The sequence below is a fragment of the Rhinopithecus bieti genome, unplaced genomic scaffold, assembly GCF_001698545.2.
Source record: "Rhinopithecus bieti isolate Rb0 unplaced genomic scaffold, ASM169854v2 scaffold_947, whole genome shotgun sequence".
Taxonomy (NCBI): Eukaryota; Metazoa; Chordata; class Mammalia; order Primates; family Cercopithecidae; genus Rhinopithecus; species Rhinopithecus bieti.
This window is the reverse complement of record NW_016803664.1, coordinates 1,629,818-1,649,986: the sequence shown is the minus strand read 5'-3', so window position 1 is coordinate 1,649,986 and position 20,169 is coordinate 1,629,818. Positions and strand designations below refer to the sequence as shown.

Sequence of the window (20,169 nt, the reverse complement as noted above, 5' to 3'; positions counted from 1 at the left end):
TGAAAAAAGAATTTGAAGCAGATTACCCCATGCAGGGAACTATTCTGGGCTTACAATTCCTTTTCTAGATAACACTGAAATGTCAATTCTCTCCACATTTGCTATGAACAGAAAAATGTTGGCTCAAAATTTTAAATAGACTTATCATTAAATCAGGCTTTTAAAATAAATGAGGTACTTAGCATTAAAACTTTGAAAACACATATAAACAAGACCACAAGTTTTCAAAATGACTCACCTCTTCCACCAAGACAAGCACTGAATATTGATTAGAAACAACGTAATGCAGTTGAGATTAGTTGGGTGTTAAGAATAAAGATAATCTATACTCTTGCAGGAAGAGACAACTGTAAGAAAACCTGCCTTGTGGGAAGTTTCTTGTGATCGTTCTCACAAGTTCAAAGAGTATAGAACCTTCAAGTTGATTTAATCAAGTCTATTTATTAATGCATTTCAAGTTTCAAAAAACCTTACATCTTTGCACAATACTTTATTTTTTGCAATTTTAGTAAAATTTCCAAAGTGAACAAAAAAAGATACTGTATAAAACACAGTGGACATTAAAACTGACAGTAGTATTAGATCTCATTTTTCTTGATCCTTTTATTTTACCACATCTTGTTTCGCAGTGGAAAGAGTTCAGTGCATGTATCTCTTTTCAGAAAACATTTAACTTAGACTCAAAATAAAATAGGGCAGTGTGTGTACCTGCCAAAACCCTACCACAGGATAACATTACAAGCAAAAAATGTACATGTTCCAAAGTCTACCACTCAAGAAGTTACTAAGAACTCTTGCAGAATAAAAGTCACCATTTTAGAAATGCAAACCCACTTCCAACCTTTGCACAGTCCAAAAACAAAGGCATTTAAATGATTTAAAAGCAATTACATACATATCTACCTACTTGTTTGTTTAGAATTATTTATAGTCTATCTGGGGTTTCATGTACAAAATTTGTCTCTAAATCATGTACAAAAGCTGTATTTTGAAAAGTCACCACATACTGTACAAGTTTACAAGGAAGAGATCCCATTATTTTCTCTAGCATTTTTGGCCTTGCTGGCTTGCGTCACATTATGAGAATGATTGTGTAAACCTTATACTCTTAAAAAAAAAAAAGGAAAAAAAAAAAAACCCAAAACATAGAAATCTTTACAACTTTCTCTAAATTTGCCTCCTATGTAAAGTCAGGAAAATCATAGCTTTACTTCTAATTGAAGTGATGTAGTTGGAAAACAGAAGCAATAAATATGTCACAAGCTTCAGTTTTGTAATGCCCCATTTCCTGCATAGCAATAAGCCTGTTAATATGTTAAATATTTTGCTTTCTCTTTCTTTAAAATGCCAATTATTTACATCTGTTTCAAAATAAATTTGGAATGGGACATTGTGCTGTTTCACCTTCAATGCTGTTAAAAATTTTAGGAAAAAAAATGTCAGAAGGCCTATCTACAATTTTAACTACTACTTAAGCAAATTACTCATCTTTAGTGGTTACCAATGATCAGTGATGATATGCTGAAAAAACTGTTCAAATATTTTGATAAAGACACAGCTTTTCTTTTCTGTATCAGACAGAAAACATAATTAGCATATTTCAGATATATGAAAACACAAATAAGTAGGCTACAAATAAAAGAATCATTTCATTGACATAATTTCTATCAAAGCATGAATAAAATTTCACCTATCAACTGAAAAATGGAATTGAATTAGAAAGTTTAAAAGACGTAAGCAGAAACCAGACATCTACATCATGAACTCTGAAGTAGTATATGCTGCTATGTCCAGTTTGCACAACACTCAACTGTGTTCTTCAGCATAGTCACTTGTGCCCGTAGCAGCCATGTGATAAAGAAAAAAATGAGTATCAAAACCAACTCCATCATAAGAAAAAGGTAAATTGATTTTCATTTCAAAACTGCCTGTGTAAAGCATTACAGAATCCTGGACCACTGAATACCACCATTCTCTGTTATCCTGAGTATGTCAATTAAACAGTAATTTTTCATTAAGAGCGGAAAAATTTTATAATACAAAGAAACATCCATATTGCAATTTCTGTTTACAATTGCACACAGAAGTACAGTGTACATAAGAAATACATGTCTGCATATAACAAGGTATGTACATTGGCAAGTGATGTCTCCAATGTTGAGGTGGTCGAGCCTCCTAGCCTTGATTGGCAGTTGAAAAAAATATATGTATTTCAATTTGTGGTAAAAGTTTATTGAGAGCCAAGTTTGCCTGCAAGTGAAGAAAATGCAGCAACGAAGAACAGGGAACACGGGGCACATAATAATATTCTAAGACTTTGTGCCATTAAGTTAAAAATATCTGTTCATAAGAAAATTGGGTTCCTTTTCCACCTCCCACCCCCAAATTGGAATTTTCAGGCTTTAAAATTTAAGTAATTCCACCTGGTCTGAGGACATGATCTCTTGCCATTTTTTCTTCAACTGTTACTTGTGAGGGTTTAGTTTGGAGATGATGACTTAATAGGTTTCTCTTTGGAGTGAAGTTTTCCCATTGTAGGCACTAGGAAGAACCAAGGCAAAAGCTGCAGTTAGCGTCTCATGTGTCCCATTTGGTAACTCTCTCGGGGCCGCTGACGCTGGGGTTGCTGAACAGGCTGTGGAGGTCTCCTCCTCTTTAAAGTGCCTGTGAGCCACAAACAAAAGCAAAACAGATTTATCAATCATGAGCTTTTCAGTCTTTAAAAGCAAAGCTGCTGTTTCAATAAGAAAGGTTTTAGTTCAGTGCTGTCCAATAATATGGGCCACCAATGTAATTTAAAATCTTTGATAGCCGTAATAAAAAAGGTTTAAAAGGTGAAATAATTTTAATAATATTTTTTATTTTATTTAAATTAACATAGCCAAAGTGTTATTTCAATATGTAATCAATATAAAAAATTACTAACAAAATATTTCATTTTTTATACTAAATCTTCAAACTCTGGCATGTATTTTAATTAAAACAGCACATTTCAATGGAAACTAGCTACATTTCAGTGCTCAACAGCCACAAGTATTAGATTAATCTAGATTAATATCACAGATTCTGTGGATGGAATCCATATGAGGGAATTACTGTCTTTGAGCAAACGCCTTAACCTGAGACTCAGATGCCTACACTGTAAAACAGGGATGATAATTAATGTAGATAGCCTGTTGTAAAGATTATATAATTCATATAAAAATGTTTAACACTTTTTGTGAGGGTTCAATAAATGACAGCTAGTTTTCTAAGCTTTTAAAGGTGCTATTTATTTAAAATGAAATTAATATACACATAAAATGTTTCACTGAATGAGACAACAATTGGTAACAGTATCTAAAAAGTGTCATGTGGCCCTTTGAACTTCCTTAAATACTAACGTAAGTTCCAGAGTGCTAACTAACATTGTGAATTTAAGAAAAGCAATGACATAAAAATCAAATTTTCTCTAATTCTCACTAAGATACTGTCCTAGCATGACTATTGGCCATCTTGCCCCAGACAGGTAAATGCAGGTGAACAATTGAGGGAAAACAGGGAAAAAGCATAAGAAATCTAGTTTTGAACTACTTTGTGTAAGGTAGTGGATTTGCCTGAGGCAAGACACTTTATAAGAAGTCTGAGAGCAGCAGGAGAGGGAACTGCTGTCATTTAGCTCTGGTTCTCCCCTGCCGCTGCCCTGAGACAATGTCTGTCCCCACACCTGTAGAGAATAGCTACGAATACCTTGGAGAGGGGGAGGGATAAACAGAGGGGACTAAACAATACGAAAGGTTTACTTCCTATCCTTTTCTCCTTCCAATGCCCACAGCTCATCTAAAGAGGGTCCTTCCTCATGCTATGTCTCCCTGAGAGGAAAAAGGTGGAGACCAGAACTAAAGAGTTGTTTTCAGGAATGGAGAATACTTGACTATGCTTATTTGGTGAATGAATCCTCTACTCTAAGACTTTCCCACAGACTGGGATCTGTATTTCCCCATAAGCATCACCCTGGGGGAAAATAAGCTTATGTGCCAGAAAATATTTCAAGAGCACAAACAGTAAAAACAGTAAGAGAGCTGGGCGCAGTGCACGTGCCCGTAGTCCCAGCTACTTAGGAGGCTCAGGTGGGGAGGATTGCTTGAGTTCTGGATTAAGTCCAGCCCGGGCAACATAGTGAAAGAAAGAAAAAGAAGGAAGTGAAGGCAGGAGGAAGGGAAGATGGAAGGGAAGGAAGGACAACAATATGAGAAGCACAACTATTAGAATAGAAAGATCAATAATTTTAAAGTAGTTTACCATAATCACGACAAGATGTTAGAATATATATGTATGTGTATATATAACCAAGAAAACAAATACCAAGCAAAATTTAAAATGTCTAGTTCTAAATATTCAGACATTCAGATACATCAGCATTAACTTAGCAGTCACTGCCCAGACTGGATTGACGAAAAGCACACAAATATCAACTAAATCATTCATCCAATAATCCCATTCTTAAGAAGAAAGTACTATAACATTAGTTACTAAAGACTCATTTATAATTCAACTCTACCTGCTAAACAATTCTGAGTTACATAAACATGTATCTTGCTCAAATATTCTTACCTGGAAGTGGTTTAGGAGGAGGCAACTTTGGATTACTACTTGGAGTGTGAACACTGCATATCTTAATAAATCCAGCCATTAGCATGATCAGAGCAATTCCCATAAGTAACACTGCCCACCAATGAGCCTAGAAATAAACAGATTTCTCCACTGAAAAAAAAAAATCTACAAAATATTTTAGAATACCTTTTACAGTATATAAAAGATAGAATAGAACACAGTATATTGTAATTTTTAAAGAACATTTGTTTAGGAGTTGTATACATATGTTAGATATTTGCACATGTATATTGTTTAAATATAAAAAAAAGTTTAAAGGAGAAAATGGAAATCACCCATAATTTCATCTCATAGAGGAAACTGCTCAATCTGATGTTTTTCAGTCTCTTTTCTACATATGACATTTGTCATACACATGAACACAAATACAAAACTGGGGTCATCTTGCATATAGTTATATTGTATTTTCCCATGTTATTAAATATTTTCTGGTTTATATTTCCTTTGTGTTTTCCCTTTACTCTTTTTTCTCCCTCAAATGGGTAATGTGACAATGCCCTAACAAGGTTTGAGGGAGGCATATCCTACATAAGAGTGTGCAAACCCAATCATCACACTTACGAACTACAAAAGGATCTCCTCTTACTCTTATAGACTATGTTTTGTTTGCGTTTATACTTTCCATGGCTTAGAAAGCATGTAACTTGCTTTAAATTCTACTAGTGAATAGATTTTAAAATTACTCTTTATTGCTTTCTAATTATCAAAGTTAAGACTGGAATTCTATCTCTTTTGAGACACCCTTTTCCTCTTCTATTTCATTTGGAATCTGAGACTCGGACTAGTTATGAAATCACTTTTTATATACATTAGTTTTCATTACATTATACATAATATCTTTATTTTATTCATTAGTTTATAGATTAACTATCTTTAATTTTAAATATGAAAAGTAGAAGAAAAGGCCGGGCGCGGTGGCTCAAGCCTGTAATCCCAGACACTTTGGGAGGCCGAGATGGGCGGACAACAAGGGTCAGGAGATCGAGACCATCCTGGTAAACAAGGTGAAACCCCAAGCTCTATAAAAAAAAAATACAAAAAACTAGCCGGGCGAGGTGGCTGGCGCCTGTAGTCAGCTACTCCGGGAGGCTGAAGAAGGAGAATAGCATAAACCGGAGGCGGAGCTTGCCAGTGAGCTGAATCAGCCCACTGCACTCCAGCCTGGGCGACAGAGCGGACTCCGTCTCAAAAAAAAAAAAAAAGAAAAGAAAAGTGGAAGAAGACATATATTTTAGCAGCAGGCAAAGTTCATCCAGTCTTAGAAGAAACCAAAACTTCACTTTTAAACTGAACTATATTAAACAAATCAATTAGCCAAACAGAAAAACCTTCAAAAATTATTGATAAATTTATAGGAAAATTAATGTGTCTAGTCTCAAATTATATTTTGCAATTCCAAATATTAAAACTTTGTTTTAAGACCACATGTACTAATAAACATCATACAAAATATTTACAACTTTAAAACTGAACCTTTACTTAACACAGATCATTGTAACACATACATAGTTACTACTGATTGTTTCTAGCAAAACTCCCACTTAAGATTTTCTATGACTTAGGAACTTAAACTGGGTACCACTTCTACACTGTTTACTTTTTCCAGCAGTCTTTATGTAATTAAAGTAATACTAATGCTAATTTTAGCATTAATGAGAGAAATGCTAAAATTAAAAGGCATGTTGTGGCAAAATATCCCAAGCCACTTTTTCTGTATGTACGTAAAGCCTTTCCTACTTTATAAAAATTTGTTTTATTTTGAACTCAAACTTAAAGAAAAGCTGCAAGTACAATTCAAAAACCTTTTAAAAACCTGAGGCTGGGCATGGTGGCTCCCAGCACTTTGGGAGGCTGGGCGGGTGGATCACCTAAGGTCAGGAGTTCGAGACCAGCCGGGCCAACATGGTGAAACCTGGTCTCTACTAAAAATACAAAAATTAGCCGGGCATGATGGCAGGTGCCTGTAATCCCAGCTACTTAGGAGGCTGAGTGGGGAGAATCGCTTGAACCCGGAAGGCAGAGGTTGCAGTGAGCCGAGACTGCGCCACTGCACTCCAGCCTGGGCCACAGAATGAGACTCCACCTCAAACAAACAAACAAACAAAAACAAAAAAAAAACCTTTTAAAAATCTGGAAGCACCTCAGAGTAAGTTGCTAGCACCATGCTGTTACTCCTGAACATTTTAGCATATAATTTCTACAACATAAGGGTGGTTTCCTAGATAACAAGACGATCACCAAAATCAGGAAATCAGGGCTGATATATTACTAACATTTAATCCTCAGACCCCATTCAGGTTTTGCCATTTGTCCCAATACCATCCAGTTCAGAATTGTGTGCTATATTTAGCCACCATGTTTCTTTACTCTCCTTTGATTTGGAAATATTCCAGTCCTTCCTTGTTTTTTATGACCTTGATACTTTTGAAGATTACAGGGCAGTTATTTTGTATGGGAATGTCCTTCAATTTGGGTTTCTCTGGTGTTTCTTTGTGATCAAATTCAGGTCACACATCTTTGGTAAGAATATCACAGATGCTGTGTTCTCGCTGCATCCTATCAGGTAGCACGTGATTTTTATTTCATTACTGCTGATGTTAACTTGATCACTGGGTTAAGGTGTTATCTGCCAAATTTTACCATGATTCTTGTTTCCCTTTTGTAGACAATGAATATTTTGTAGGGACGTAATTTGGAAGTATGTAAATACCCTGTTCTTCTTCAAACTTTCAATGTATTCATTTATTTATTCCCTCATGGTTTCCTATTTTATATATATATATAATCAGTTACTGACATTATTGTGTTTTTTGAACATGTCCTCATCATTCTTTGAGCCCTTTCTTACTTTCTGGCCCAATAAGAAGTTCCAGATTTATCTTGTTCTTTCCCTACCCCAGCCTTGGAATCTGCCATTTCTCCAAAAAGCCCTGGTTTCTTTTAGTCCTACCCCTCCTATGTAGACACCTTCCTCATCCTACTTGCACTCTTGACATCCCATGCCAGTCATTCCTCCACAGGGGTGCACTTCTCACTCTACACTTGGGCTCTGAAACCCCATACTGGTAGTCTTCCCCATCCCACACCTTCCGAAACTGGTCAGGTTCCAACACTCTGCTCTGTGCCACTGCAGCTCCCCAAGTTTGGTGTGGATGCCTACCTTGCTTGGGCTCACCTAATGGCTTTAGGAATTAACTGCTTCAACAAAAGGAGAGAGAACAAAAAAGGGAAAGACATATATACATACACACATATACACGCACACACACACATACTTATATATTCAATTTTAAAATCAAACTTGGAATTATTTACACTTGAGTGTCATTTCTCAGTCTTGTTTAATTCTCAGATTAGATTTCTGTACAGAAGAGTCCCACAAACACCTTCCTTCTCTTTATTTTCATGTTTATTGTTCAGTCTGTAAAAACTGTATCATGGTTGTCCCTCACATTGCTTGTTACTGCAGGGACTGCAAACTAAAAAGCTTACATGGCAGGTAAGGTGGAATGCAATTCAACCTTAATGCTTAAAGATCTGATTTTCAAGAGAAGCAATATATTGGAATTTTGTTTAAAATCTATTTTAAGTGCTGGCAAACTTGTGAGAAATTTCTTAAAACAATGTGTAGACTATAAAAAACATGCTGACAGGGCTGAATCTGCCTTGGAAATTAAAACTTTACAATCTACTTTTAAAAGCTACTTCTTGAGACTGCCAGATTTTTTTTTTTATTTTATTTTGTTTTCTATAAAAATCATGTTCAGAGTTCTGCTCTCCTTGTTAGTCTTTAGGATGATGTTCCCATTCCTTTATTACATAGATATTCCATAGACTCCTATTGTTTTTTGTTTTTATTCATCCTCAAATAACAGACCTGCTACTTATCGTAAGACAGGGTAGAAGGCCACTCTCCGTCTGTCACAACAGTATGGGACCATTTTGAGTAATGCAGTTTAGCATCTCTGGCCCCCATCCATCAAATGCCTGTAGAGCCCCTTCAGTTACTCTGACAACAACCGTACATTTCCAAACACCTGCTGGGGAAGTAGCAACACCGCTAATGTGAGCCAATCCGTGAGTGCAAAAGCTTCAGAGTTTTCCTACTAGCTTTCTGAGGTTGATGGGCAAGTTGGGTAAAGGAGATACAGATCTATTCCTAAAGTCACTATCACCTTGAATATATTTCCTTCCTTCATCTTTACTTTCATTTTTATGAAAATATGGCCATCAGTGTTATGGCTACCTAAAATATGGAACTGACCATGTTACTCCTTTGTGTCAAACCCTTCTTTGAATGCTTCCCACCAAAGATTTCCAAGACAGACCATTATGTAGGAGAGAGGAAAACAGCAAAAGCAAAACTTGAGCACATGATAAAGTACAGCAAAGTGTATATGATTCCACCTTTTTAAAAAGTATATACCCTTAGAGTAGTATAGACAGTTTCAGAGAATACACAAGAAATCCATCCTGAAAAGACTGGGGTTCCGGGGGGAAAGGCCTACTTTTGAATGTAGTATTACTTTGTCAATTAAAGAAAGAATAATCAAACTTTTCAAAAGAAAAAAAGTAGAAAAAAAATGTTTGTTTTGCAAAATTCATACTTCTGTGACTTTTTCACAGGCTCTATCCCCATAAAATATTTCTGTACTCTCTACTTCTACTAATTCTTAAGCACTTAGCTTGGCCAGGCATGGTGGCTCATGTCTGTAATCCTAGCACTGTGGGAAGGTGGGGCGGGTGGATCACCTGAGGTCAGGTGTTCAAGACCAGCCTGGCCAACATAGTGAAACTCCATCTGTACTAAAATACAAAAATTAGCCAAGCATGATGGCAGGTGCCTGTAATCCCAGCTACCTGGGAGGCTGAGACAGGAGAACCGCTTGAACCTGGGAGATGGTGGTTGCAGTGAGCTGAGATTACACCACTGCACTCCAGCCTAGGCGGCTGAGTGAGACTCCATTTCAAAAATAAAAATAAAAAAAGAACTTAGTTCTGGCGTTACCGCCTTAAAGGCTTTTCCTAATAGGTTCTCCTAGTTCTGTGAAAACAGCATACAGACTGAAGATACGTTTCTCTGGCCTGTGTTCTCTATCCCAAACTGACCTGTGAGCTCCCTGGACTTATATCCTATTACCTCAGTACTGAGCCAACAAACACAATACCTGTTGAACTACTTATTACAAGTAAGTCAGTATTTAAATACTGACCTTGAAACATATCTAACAGCTCATTTATTATTTCTAGATTGCCTACACATACAAATAATGTGACAAGGCCGTTACAACAGAGATAGGACAGTAAAACTGGTTTGGATATATTTAATGATAGTCTTTTTAGTACCTACACACTCTTCTTTTTTTGTTTTGTTTTGTTTTTTCTTTTAAAAGACAGGGTCTTGCTCTGTCGCCCAGGCTGGAATGCAATGGTGCAATCATGGCTCACTGCAGCCTTGCCCTCCTGGGCTGTAGTGATCCTCCTGAGTAGCTGGGACTACAAGGTACATGCTGCCACACCCTGCGAATTCATTTATTGATTTATTTGCGTACACAGGGTCTTGCTAGGTTGTCCAGGTCGGTCTTCAACTGCTGGTCTCCAGCAATTCTCCCTCCTCAACCTCCCAAAGTGCTAAGATTAAAGGTATAAGCTACCGTACCTGGCCTACAGATTTAAATAAAGCACCATACAAGTATACACTATGGCAGTAAGAGAGGCAGACTGGAGACAGAAAGCCCAGATTTAATAGAGGTTAAAACTGTAGAAAACAAAGGTAAAAAGAACCTAGTCCCAGTTCAGATCAACAGATATATAATAAAATATGGCACTCAAGCCCTCGAGAACTTCCAGTTTCTTCTAGCACAGTATTCCTGGCTTTCTTCTTAATTTTTTCAGGTAACTGTATCACAAGCCCAATGCTCGAGATGTTTTAGTGGCAATGATAGTAGCTTTTGTGAATTTAACGTGTGGGGAAATGGAATATGGCAACAGACAGAAGATAGCAAGAAAAACTAAACAAAACAACAGTGCATCTGAAAATATTAGAAGTACAGCCACCTTTGATAGTTTTCTTTTAAAAGAGAATGAGTTAAATGCTAAATTGCACACTATCTCCTTTAAACATACTATAAAATCAGGGAAAGGAATACTGACTAGGCTAGTAAATGTAAAATATGCATTTCTCTCAAAAGGAAAGATCACAAATTGCCCACCTATTAGCCTGAATGAAAGGGGAGTTGTCATTCATTCAATGAACATTTACTGAATGTAAACTGAGTGCCAGGGTCTTATATCTCAGAGACAAGGGTGTTAAGCAAAACGTTAGGGACAAAGAGAAGACATCCAACCATTTTCAAAACTCAAGAAGTTTTTCAACTCAGAAAATAATTCTACATAAGAAACAGAGAGACGATGTTTAATACAGGCACTTAAACATAGCCAATAATAAAGTAAAAAGTCAAAATTAAATAGTCTAATTTATTATGTATTAATTACAATAGTATTTAATATGATAATCTAAATATAAACAAAAAGAAAAAGAACCTGTATGGTAACAAAACGATAAAGCAAGTATCACCTAAAAAAAGTGCATGAGCGAGGACAGGGAACACATGTACTCAACTCTCTTCAGACATAAGATAATCTACTGTTCTTAAAGACCTCCAGAAAGTCAACCATATAATCCTTTCAATGAATACTCCAGTGTTGAACAATGCTCACTCTCAGCAAATGCATTCTTGAGTTTCCATGGGTCACAAGACCATGTGGGGCCCACAGTTCCTTGTCATGATACTGATTATCTCATCCCTATAGGGGCAGTCTGGACTTTGACCATATACTCCTCCTATCCTTCAAACTCCCACCACCACCACTAGCAGCAGCAGCAATAGCAATCTGCCAAGCAGAAAGCAACTTGCTACTAAACTTTTGGCTACTTCAAGCTCAGCCTGGGCAAGTAAGATAAAATCTCACTAACAGGAACCCGAAAACATTCCAGTTTCAAAGTTAATATGCACAATTTTTACTCTTTTCCATATAAATTATTACATTTGAGAAATCTGCTTCACTCATCTAGCAGATGTATACTGTGTCCTCACTATATGCTAAAAACCCTCCAATAATATTATATCTTTGTTGTTAAAGTTTCATAAGTGCTATGCTATCTATGTGGTCTGTTCCACAAAGTGAAACCACCTTCTATTTTCAACATATCAGGATGACAAAATGGAAAATTTCTGTTACAAGTCTTTTTAAAAAGGAGTCCTCATATCGCAGAGACCAAAAAAAATGGCAGACAAACTATTAGCATGCACCCTCAACCACTGACTCAGTGGGTCTGGAATAGAACCTGAGAATTTGCATTTCTATGAAGTTCCCAGGGGATGCTGATGCTACTTCTCAGGCCTACACTTTGAGATCATCGCTCTCAATCAGGAGTTGGCAAATATTTCCCATAAAAGCCCAGATAAACATTTTAGGTTTGGTGGGGTCATACAGTCACCGTTGCAGCCACTCAAAGTGCCAAAGCAGCCACAGACAATGTGTAAACAAATGGGTGTGGCCATGTTCCAATAAAATGTTATTTAACAATACAGACATTTGAATTTCATATGATTTTTAAAAGACTGTTATTTTGATGATTTAAAATTTTTTTTCAATCATTTAAAATGTAAAACCGTTCTTAGCTTCTGAGCCACACAGAAAGAGGCATGGGCTGGATTTGGCCCATGGGCCATAGTTTGCCAGCCCCCGTTCTAGATGAGTGGTTCTTAACCCTGGCTCTTCATCAGAATTAACTGGAGAGTTTTAAAAGACCCAGATACTTAAACCCAAGAGATTCTGATTTAATTAGTCCAAACCCCAGGGTGATTCTGGTATACAACCAGGATTGAGAACTACAGCTATTAATCAATATTTTCCCAAATGACATCTAAGGATATTTACGACTTAGTCTTTTCACGATAAAAGGTTCTAGGGTTAGGTAAGTTTGGAAAATGAAGTTTAAAATATGTATTTATTGCAGGACTTCTCATAATCTTCTCACGAATCTCCAAGAAAGGTCTATAGTATAGAGCAGTGTTTTCCAGATTCATTTGACCATTGAAGCCCTAGCACATCTAATGGGACTAGTGTTCTGTTAAGCATTTGGGAAACAGTGCTCTAAATCTTTCATTCATAAAGAATACCAGACACTTAATACTTAGATGCATAAAATTATAGCAAACTATGCAGTGGAAATTAATTTTAAAATGAGAAGGTGTTTGACTCTTGAAAAACTAGCAATAAAAAAATACAAACTCCTGATAAATCCAAACAAATTAAAAGAAAAGCCACAAAATTATCAGGCAATGATTTTTAAAAGGAGGGGAAACACAACAATAAATTTGAAAAATAAAAGTCAAGGTAAGAGGTGGTTTTCTACAATGTCAAACCTAACATGAAAGATACAGAAAATCAGAACACATCAACTATAGAAGAAACTGGAAATGAATTACCACTGCCCTCAATCCCTAATTAAAGAAAAGGAGATGCCGAAATAAGGTGTCAACAGATTCACTGATGAATGCTCTTAAACGTTTCAAGAATTAGATGACTCTTGGATAAATACAAAGGATGTTTATCATTTTCTCCTGTCCAGATACACAGTAGGCACTCAGCAAATACAGTAAATGTATTTGGAAAAATCAAAACATAGCTGTCAACACAGAAAAGAAAGTATCGTTTCCATGGTATCAGTAGCAGCAGTCAATAACCCATGCACTGAAGTTCTAAATTGTTAAAGTTCTTCTTACTCTACCCTGCATGAGGAGAGAAGCTGCCATAGTGTACCACAGAAAGAAGACAAAAGGCCACCAGGCACCACTGGAAAGGAAAGTAGTGAAACTAACCCCTCACTTCTTCCACAGCTTCTTACACCACAGCATCCTGATAATCTGTATTACTAACTGCAAGGGCACTTCGCTAACATGATAAACCCTGGTATGCAAGTAAACTATACACATAAGCAAATGAGACAAGTAACTTGCAAAGAAGCGGATGTTTATTATCTTACTGCTTGATGTGGTTAATGCCCACAAATGCACCAACAGCCTAGCGGGACTCTTCACATATTATGAGCATGCTATTCAAAAGATTGGCATATGACTGTCAACGATGATATAAAATAAAGGCATGTTCTACCCTACATACACTTAAAGTCAACGTCTATAAACTCGTGAAAGTGTCTGATTAATTAGTTCCAGAGCACAAGAAAAGATTTCATATTGCCAATTCATTGTGAAACATTTCATTAATCCTCACATCTAAAATATGAGGAGAAAAGGTCTTAAAAATGCTTAGATCATGTCTATTAAATATTTTTAAAGTGAAAACAAATGAGCATTTGAAATTCTAAATATAATGAGTCAGAATTAGAGCTAACAGAGAAAAGTGAAAAAATACTATGTTTAGATGATATGATTTAGTACCCCAAAAACCCAAAGTATCTAGCACAATATATACTCAGTAGAACGTAATTCTGAGATCCTCTTTCCTTTTCTGCATACACTGTCCTCTACAGTAGACAAGTATGCCAAATTTCAACTTTTCTTATTAGAGATAATCAGAAGAAGAAAAAAAAAGCTGAGTTGAAAATAAAGAAAGGCCAAGAAAGGTAAGTTGCTTGAAGTCACAGAATTGATAAATGCCAGAAAGATTATCTGAGTCCTTACGTGATTCTCAAACCTGTGCTCTTTCCACTATACCATGGTACCAGAAGAGAACTTCAGTTTGACAGGTATTCACTAGAACTTACTGTGCAGTAAGCACAGGAATTAAAAAAAAAAAAAAAAGAGTAACATGTTTTAAGGAAACCTAAGTTAACTGCTCAAGTATTTGGTTTGAAACCTGGGTAGATCTCCTAAATCCAATTTCAACAATCCTTCTACTCCATGATCACTACATATCTAAAAACCACATATCCTAAAGTATCCTAGGAATGGTAAACATCATTTTAAATGCTGGAGGTAACTATAAAATTTTTACTCTAGAATGTTATCAGAAGAGTATCAAAAAAGACTGACATCCCAAACAACATCTTTTTGTGCTTTAAGGCATCCATAGTCCTGAACACACACACACACACACACACACACACAATAATCTGAGAAAGGGGAATCTGAGTTATAAGTCAATTTCCAAAGCAAACCTACATTCAGTTCAATTATAGCACATTCTCATATACATCATTTGCAAGCTTCCTATAGATATTTTAATGTAATCACTTTTAAAGCATGAACAGTTAAGTAAGCTGGGACAGGCATTCTTGACAATCTTTTAAGAAAATATCAGGTAATTCCATGTTTGAACAACCTGGAGATAAGTGGGCTTAAAAATAAGCATTCAGCGGATTACTACTGGATGAACGTCCATAATCATTAGTAGATCTACAAAAGGCTGTGTATCTGATCTTACTCTGTTCAACATTTCCTATTACAAACAAGATGAAGACCCAGAGATTATACTGAAAGATCAGGAAAAATCACCAATTAGTCCATGATTTGGGCAAATAAGTTGTCTTGAAAAACAACAACAAAAAAACTTTCTAAAGTCCCATGAAAATGCCCTATATGCACCAAAAGAAGTAACCCATCCAGGAGATGAACTAAGGAGTGCGGTAAAACAGAATGACTCCCATCACCTACCAAGCAATCTATGAATGATACACATTATTCTGATCACTTCAGAAGGAAATAATAACCAGAAATATTCATATAAAGTCATTCTAATATCAATAGTTAAGTTGTTTTCTCATAACTTTGATGACTTCTGGCCAAGTAAAATTAAGATCAAACCACTTTAAGTTTTCTTTGTAAATAAAAACTATACTTACCACAATCCATTCAGCAATGTTTTCATAGAGCTCTGGACTAAAAATTGCTTTTTTAAGCCTAGCTAGAGGACCATCAGCATCTACTAATCTGCACCGCATGAAAACATCACAGTAACCTCTAAAATCGTTGCAAGGGGATCCAGGTTGCAGGGTGATGGTTCGACCACTGAAGTGCCTACTCCACTGCACAGACCCTGTACTGGCACAAGTTGATGGGTCCACTGGAAAAGAAATGCCAAATATAAGCTGAAGATCAGATTCAAATATAAGTTGAAGATCAGATTTCCAGTTGGGGAAATATAAAGAGGGAAAAAAAACTGTCTGAAATCATTACCATAACATGTTATATAGACCTTCTCTAGTTAGGCTGGGTAATGCCATTAGTAATTCACATTAAATGTTACAATGTCAACAAGCAACCAGCAAGTCTTGATCCAGCGTCCACAATGACTTAAAGTCTAACAGTGTTTATGTAAATCACTGCTGTAAAACTGGCAATGTTTTGTCTAGTTTATCATTTTTAAAACATCGTAGAGACCATAATGATAGAGAGACAATGCTATGTTACATTTATAATCTCCTCAAGAGGACAGATTGAGCTGGAAACTATCTGGCCAAACTACAGGTCAAAGTTTAACACTTAAAATTTAGGAGAAAATAATAGTTTGAGGCAGATTTTATACTCCTGTACTTTTAAAAGCCTTACTTTTCTTCATACAGCATACATGGCATAATTCTTTATCATCTTTGCCATCAGAACTGGCACACGTACACTCCTCTAAGCCATATTTCTCACAGATAGAACCTGCACATTGCTAGAAGAAAAATAAAAGACAAATTATTTAATCCCTATACAGTCAAACCTATTGTTTATAGTAATAGCCAAGTATAAGCTTCCAATGTCAAAATATTTAAATGGATATAAAAGTGAAAAACAGAGTTGAGTATCAAAACTGAATTACCTAAATACATTTGAAAAAAATTGAAAAACAGTAAATCCAAGTAAGACAGTAAATCTTTTAAAGAAATGGCAACTTTAAAAATTGAAATAAAAGCAGAGAAATAGATTAGATGAGAATCGATTTTATGTTGGTTATTATGGCTCTTCTATAAAGAAAGAAAAATTAAATTTTCTTCATGTAGAGCAAAGTGATATTCAGCTACAAAAGCTTTAAAGGTTTCAAATTCAGAGAAGATGACCAAGGAGTTCTTTTATTTAGGCTACTGAAATATTGTTTTATAAAACTTAAATATTATAGACAAGTCACATGCCAAGTTGTACAACTATGTTTCTCTAGAGAATATCAACCACATGTACATGGGAAGATGAAAAACAAATTAGTAGCTAATTGAATGCTACATAATATATTCATGGTTTTGTGAGGGGATAGGGATATTACTTAAACAGAGACCAAGATTAATTACTTTATGTAGCTTTAAGCATCAATAATTCTTCTGAAAAACAAGTTTTCTAAAATTAAATTTAAAAACATATAGTTAAATGCTTACCCCATTAATGCACACTTGTGTATGCCTATTACAGTCTGTGAAGTTTGGTTTAGGGTCAGATGCTGGGCAGAGAGCTGTGAAGCCATTACATATTCCTTCCCTTGCACAGTCTGAATCATCCCGACACTTCTCAGACTTTGACTTGAATGCACACTGTGCTGTACAACAAGGACCTTGACTTGGACTAGAAGAAACATTAAGTGATTAAACAAAGTAAATTACTAGTTATTTCCTATATACTATTAGATATTAGATTAGATCCACATTATCAGACACAGTACCAATTTTTAAATCATAAGTCTCATCATTTAAATGGTAAGTATGTTACTGGTATACAACTTCAAAAACCTGAAACTGCACACTGCCTCCTGAGTAAACAGTGCACTGGTGGAGCCGTGTGTCCCAAAGAAACAGTGCCTGGGCCTACACGGAAAAGTCACACCTGCAGGGCATGAGATAAAGCAGCACATTGCTCCTTCAGGTAACACTGCCTTGGCCAAGTTGAGGAGCTGTGCATTCCAGGGCTAAGCCAACACAATAACTCACAACCCAGGGAAATATCAATGGCTGAACTTGGAAACTATGCCTACAGACCGAATAACTCTAGCACCCTGCCTTCCTGGAGCTAGACTAGCCCCCTAGAGTCTGAGCTGCTGAGACACCCTTCTCCCCAGAGCAGTCATCACTGCGCTGCTCCCTGCCCCCTAGGGACCAAATGACAGCTGTGCTTGAACATTCTGAGGTACTTGCTGTTGCTGCACCTGGTCTCACAGACTCTGGGATACCACCAAGCCCCACCATCCCAGGGTCTAGACTCACCAACACCTCCATCCCCAGCGACCCAACTCGCCACTGAGTCCTATTCGCTCAGGCTCCGAAATTATTGCCATGCACTGTGCTCTGGGCTCAAATCTCCACAGCATCTCTTCTTCCCTGGACTCAAACCAGGGCTATGCCCTGCCCACAAAGTGTATAATCACAGCTACAGACTGGCCCGCTAGGCCCAAGCTGCTAGGGAGTAACCCAGAGTCATAGATCCTGGTGCTATAGGCAACCTACATTCAATCTTGCCACAGACAGTAAACATGCACTGCAAGACACAAGTACCAACAGGTTTTTAAGGTCCTGAGCCTAGAACTCCAGCCCCATAGTTACTCTGCGCTTCTGCAACTGGAAGCCAGCACCGCAGCAGGTGCTTGTAGGCCATGCATGTCAGACCTGACACCAAGAGGGATCCCCTTGGCTAAGTCTCACCATTATGAGAAAAATGAGAATAGGAGGGCCCCAAAAGTCGTTGCCACTGAGGACATTAACAACCTACACCACCAGCATCCATTACCACAAACTTCTACAGCACAAGTCACTGAGGTGTCTACAGTTATTGATGATGTTGCATACAGCTGAAGAAGTTGCATGGAGACTATACCATTGCACCTACCTGGAAACAGAATCATCACACCCTTCCCTACCAGCATACTAAGATCCATCTACAACTCAGAGTGTATCTCCACGAAAGCCACTATAGACAATTTAGATGAGATGACTGTTCCACCAGACAGGTACACAGACATCAACACAGGGACTCGAGAAACATGAAAAAACAAATACATATGACACCACCAAAGGAACATAATTAACTCTCTAGCAACAGGTCCCAATGAAAAGGAAATCAATAAATTGCCTAAAAAGGAATTCAAAATGATGATTTGAGGGAAAAGACACAAGAAAATATAGATAAAAAAATTCAATGGAATTAGGAAAACAATTAATATGAATGAGAAATTCAAAAAAGTAATAAATATCATTAAGTAGAAACAAAACTCCTGCAGCTTAAGAATTCAATGCAGAATAATAGAGAGCTTTAACAGCAGACTTGATCAAGCAAAAGAAAATCTCTGAACTTCAAGACAGAATGTTTGAAATTATTCATTTAGGGGAAGGAAAAAAAAAAAGGAAGAAAGCCTGTAAGACTTATGGGACACCACAAACTGAATAAATTTTCGTATTATAAGAGCTGCAGAAGGTTGGGTGCAGTAACTCATGCCTGTAATGCCAGAACTTTGGGAGGTGGCAGGATCACTTGAGCCCAGGAGTTAAAGACCAACCTAGGCAATGTAATGAGATCCCATCTCTGCAATCAATCAATCAATCATTTAAAAGCTACAGAAGGAGAAGAGATTAAAATAGGTACAGAAAACCTATGTTTTGGCTGGGTACGCTGGCTCATGCCTGTAATCCCAAGACTTCGGGAGGCCAAAGCGGGTGGATCGTTTGAGGTCAGGAGCTTGAAACCCCGTCTCTACTAAAAATATGAAAAAAAACTAGCTGGGTAGGGTGGCGCGCACCTGTAATTCCAGCTACTCAGGAGGCTGAGGCCCAAGAATCGCTTGACCTTGCAAGGCAGAGGGTGCAGTGAGCTGAAACTGTACCACTGCACTCCAGCCTGGGTGATGAAGTGAGACTGTCTCAAAAAAAAAAAAAAGAAAAAAAGAAAACCTATTTATTAAAATAATAGCTGAAAACGTAGGTCTGCCTTGAGGATTTATAGTCAAACTGTAAAAAGTCAAGGACAAAGAAAATTCTAAAAAAACAGCAAGAGAAAAGTATCAAGTCACATATAAGGGAGTATCTATTAGACTAGCAGCAGATTTCTCAGCAGAAATTTCACCGGCATGGAGAGAATGGGATATGTTCAAAGCACTGAAAGAAAAAACAAATTGGTAGCCAAAAATCTGTAAGACTTTATTTGTGCCTCGTTTCTGAGCCAAGACAAGAGTCTATACCCAGCAAAACTATCCTTCAGAAACAAGAGACAAATAAAGTCTTTCCCACACAAGCAAAAATAGGAAATTAATCACCACTAGACTGACCCTACAAGAAATACTCAAGGGAGTCCTGCACCTGGAAGCAAAAGAAACCAATAATCACCATTATGAAAACACACAGAATTATAATGCTAACAACCTATACCACCACTGCCGCCATTACTACAAAGCTGTATAGCGCAGGCCACTGTGATACACAAATGAGAAAAAGAAGAGTCAAATGTTACTGCTACAGAAAACTACCAAACCACAATGCTGCATGAGAGGAAAAAAAGGAAGAATGAATATGCAAAAAAAAAAAAGGGGGGGGGG

The 20,169-nt window shown here is 36.9% G+C and overlaps 1 protein-coding gene across 1 annotated transcript in view; it reads right to left on the bottom strand.

Annotated features, from left to right (window-relative positions):
- Positions 1-421: 421 nt before the first annotated feature.
- Positions 422-20,169, bottom strand: part of ADAM10 (ADAM metallopeptidase domain 10) — a 163,701-nt gene continuing 143,953 nt past the window's right edge. The window contains exons 12-16 of the mRNA XM_017896388.1: positions 17,033-17,216; positions 16,230-16,338; positions 15,524-15,744; positions 4,594-4,720; positions 422-2,664 (exon numbers count right to left, since the gene is read on the bottom strand). Of these exons, the coding sequence (XP_017751877.1) occupies positions 2,570-2,664; positions 4,594-4,720; positions 15,524-15,744; positions 16,230-16,338; positions 17,033-17,216 (736 nt within the window). The 3' untranslated portion in view covers positions 422-2,569. The remainder of the gene's footprint in view (positions 2,665-4,593; positions 4,721-15,523; positions 15,745-16,229; positions 16,339-17,032; positions 17,217-20,169) is intronic.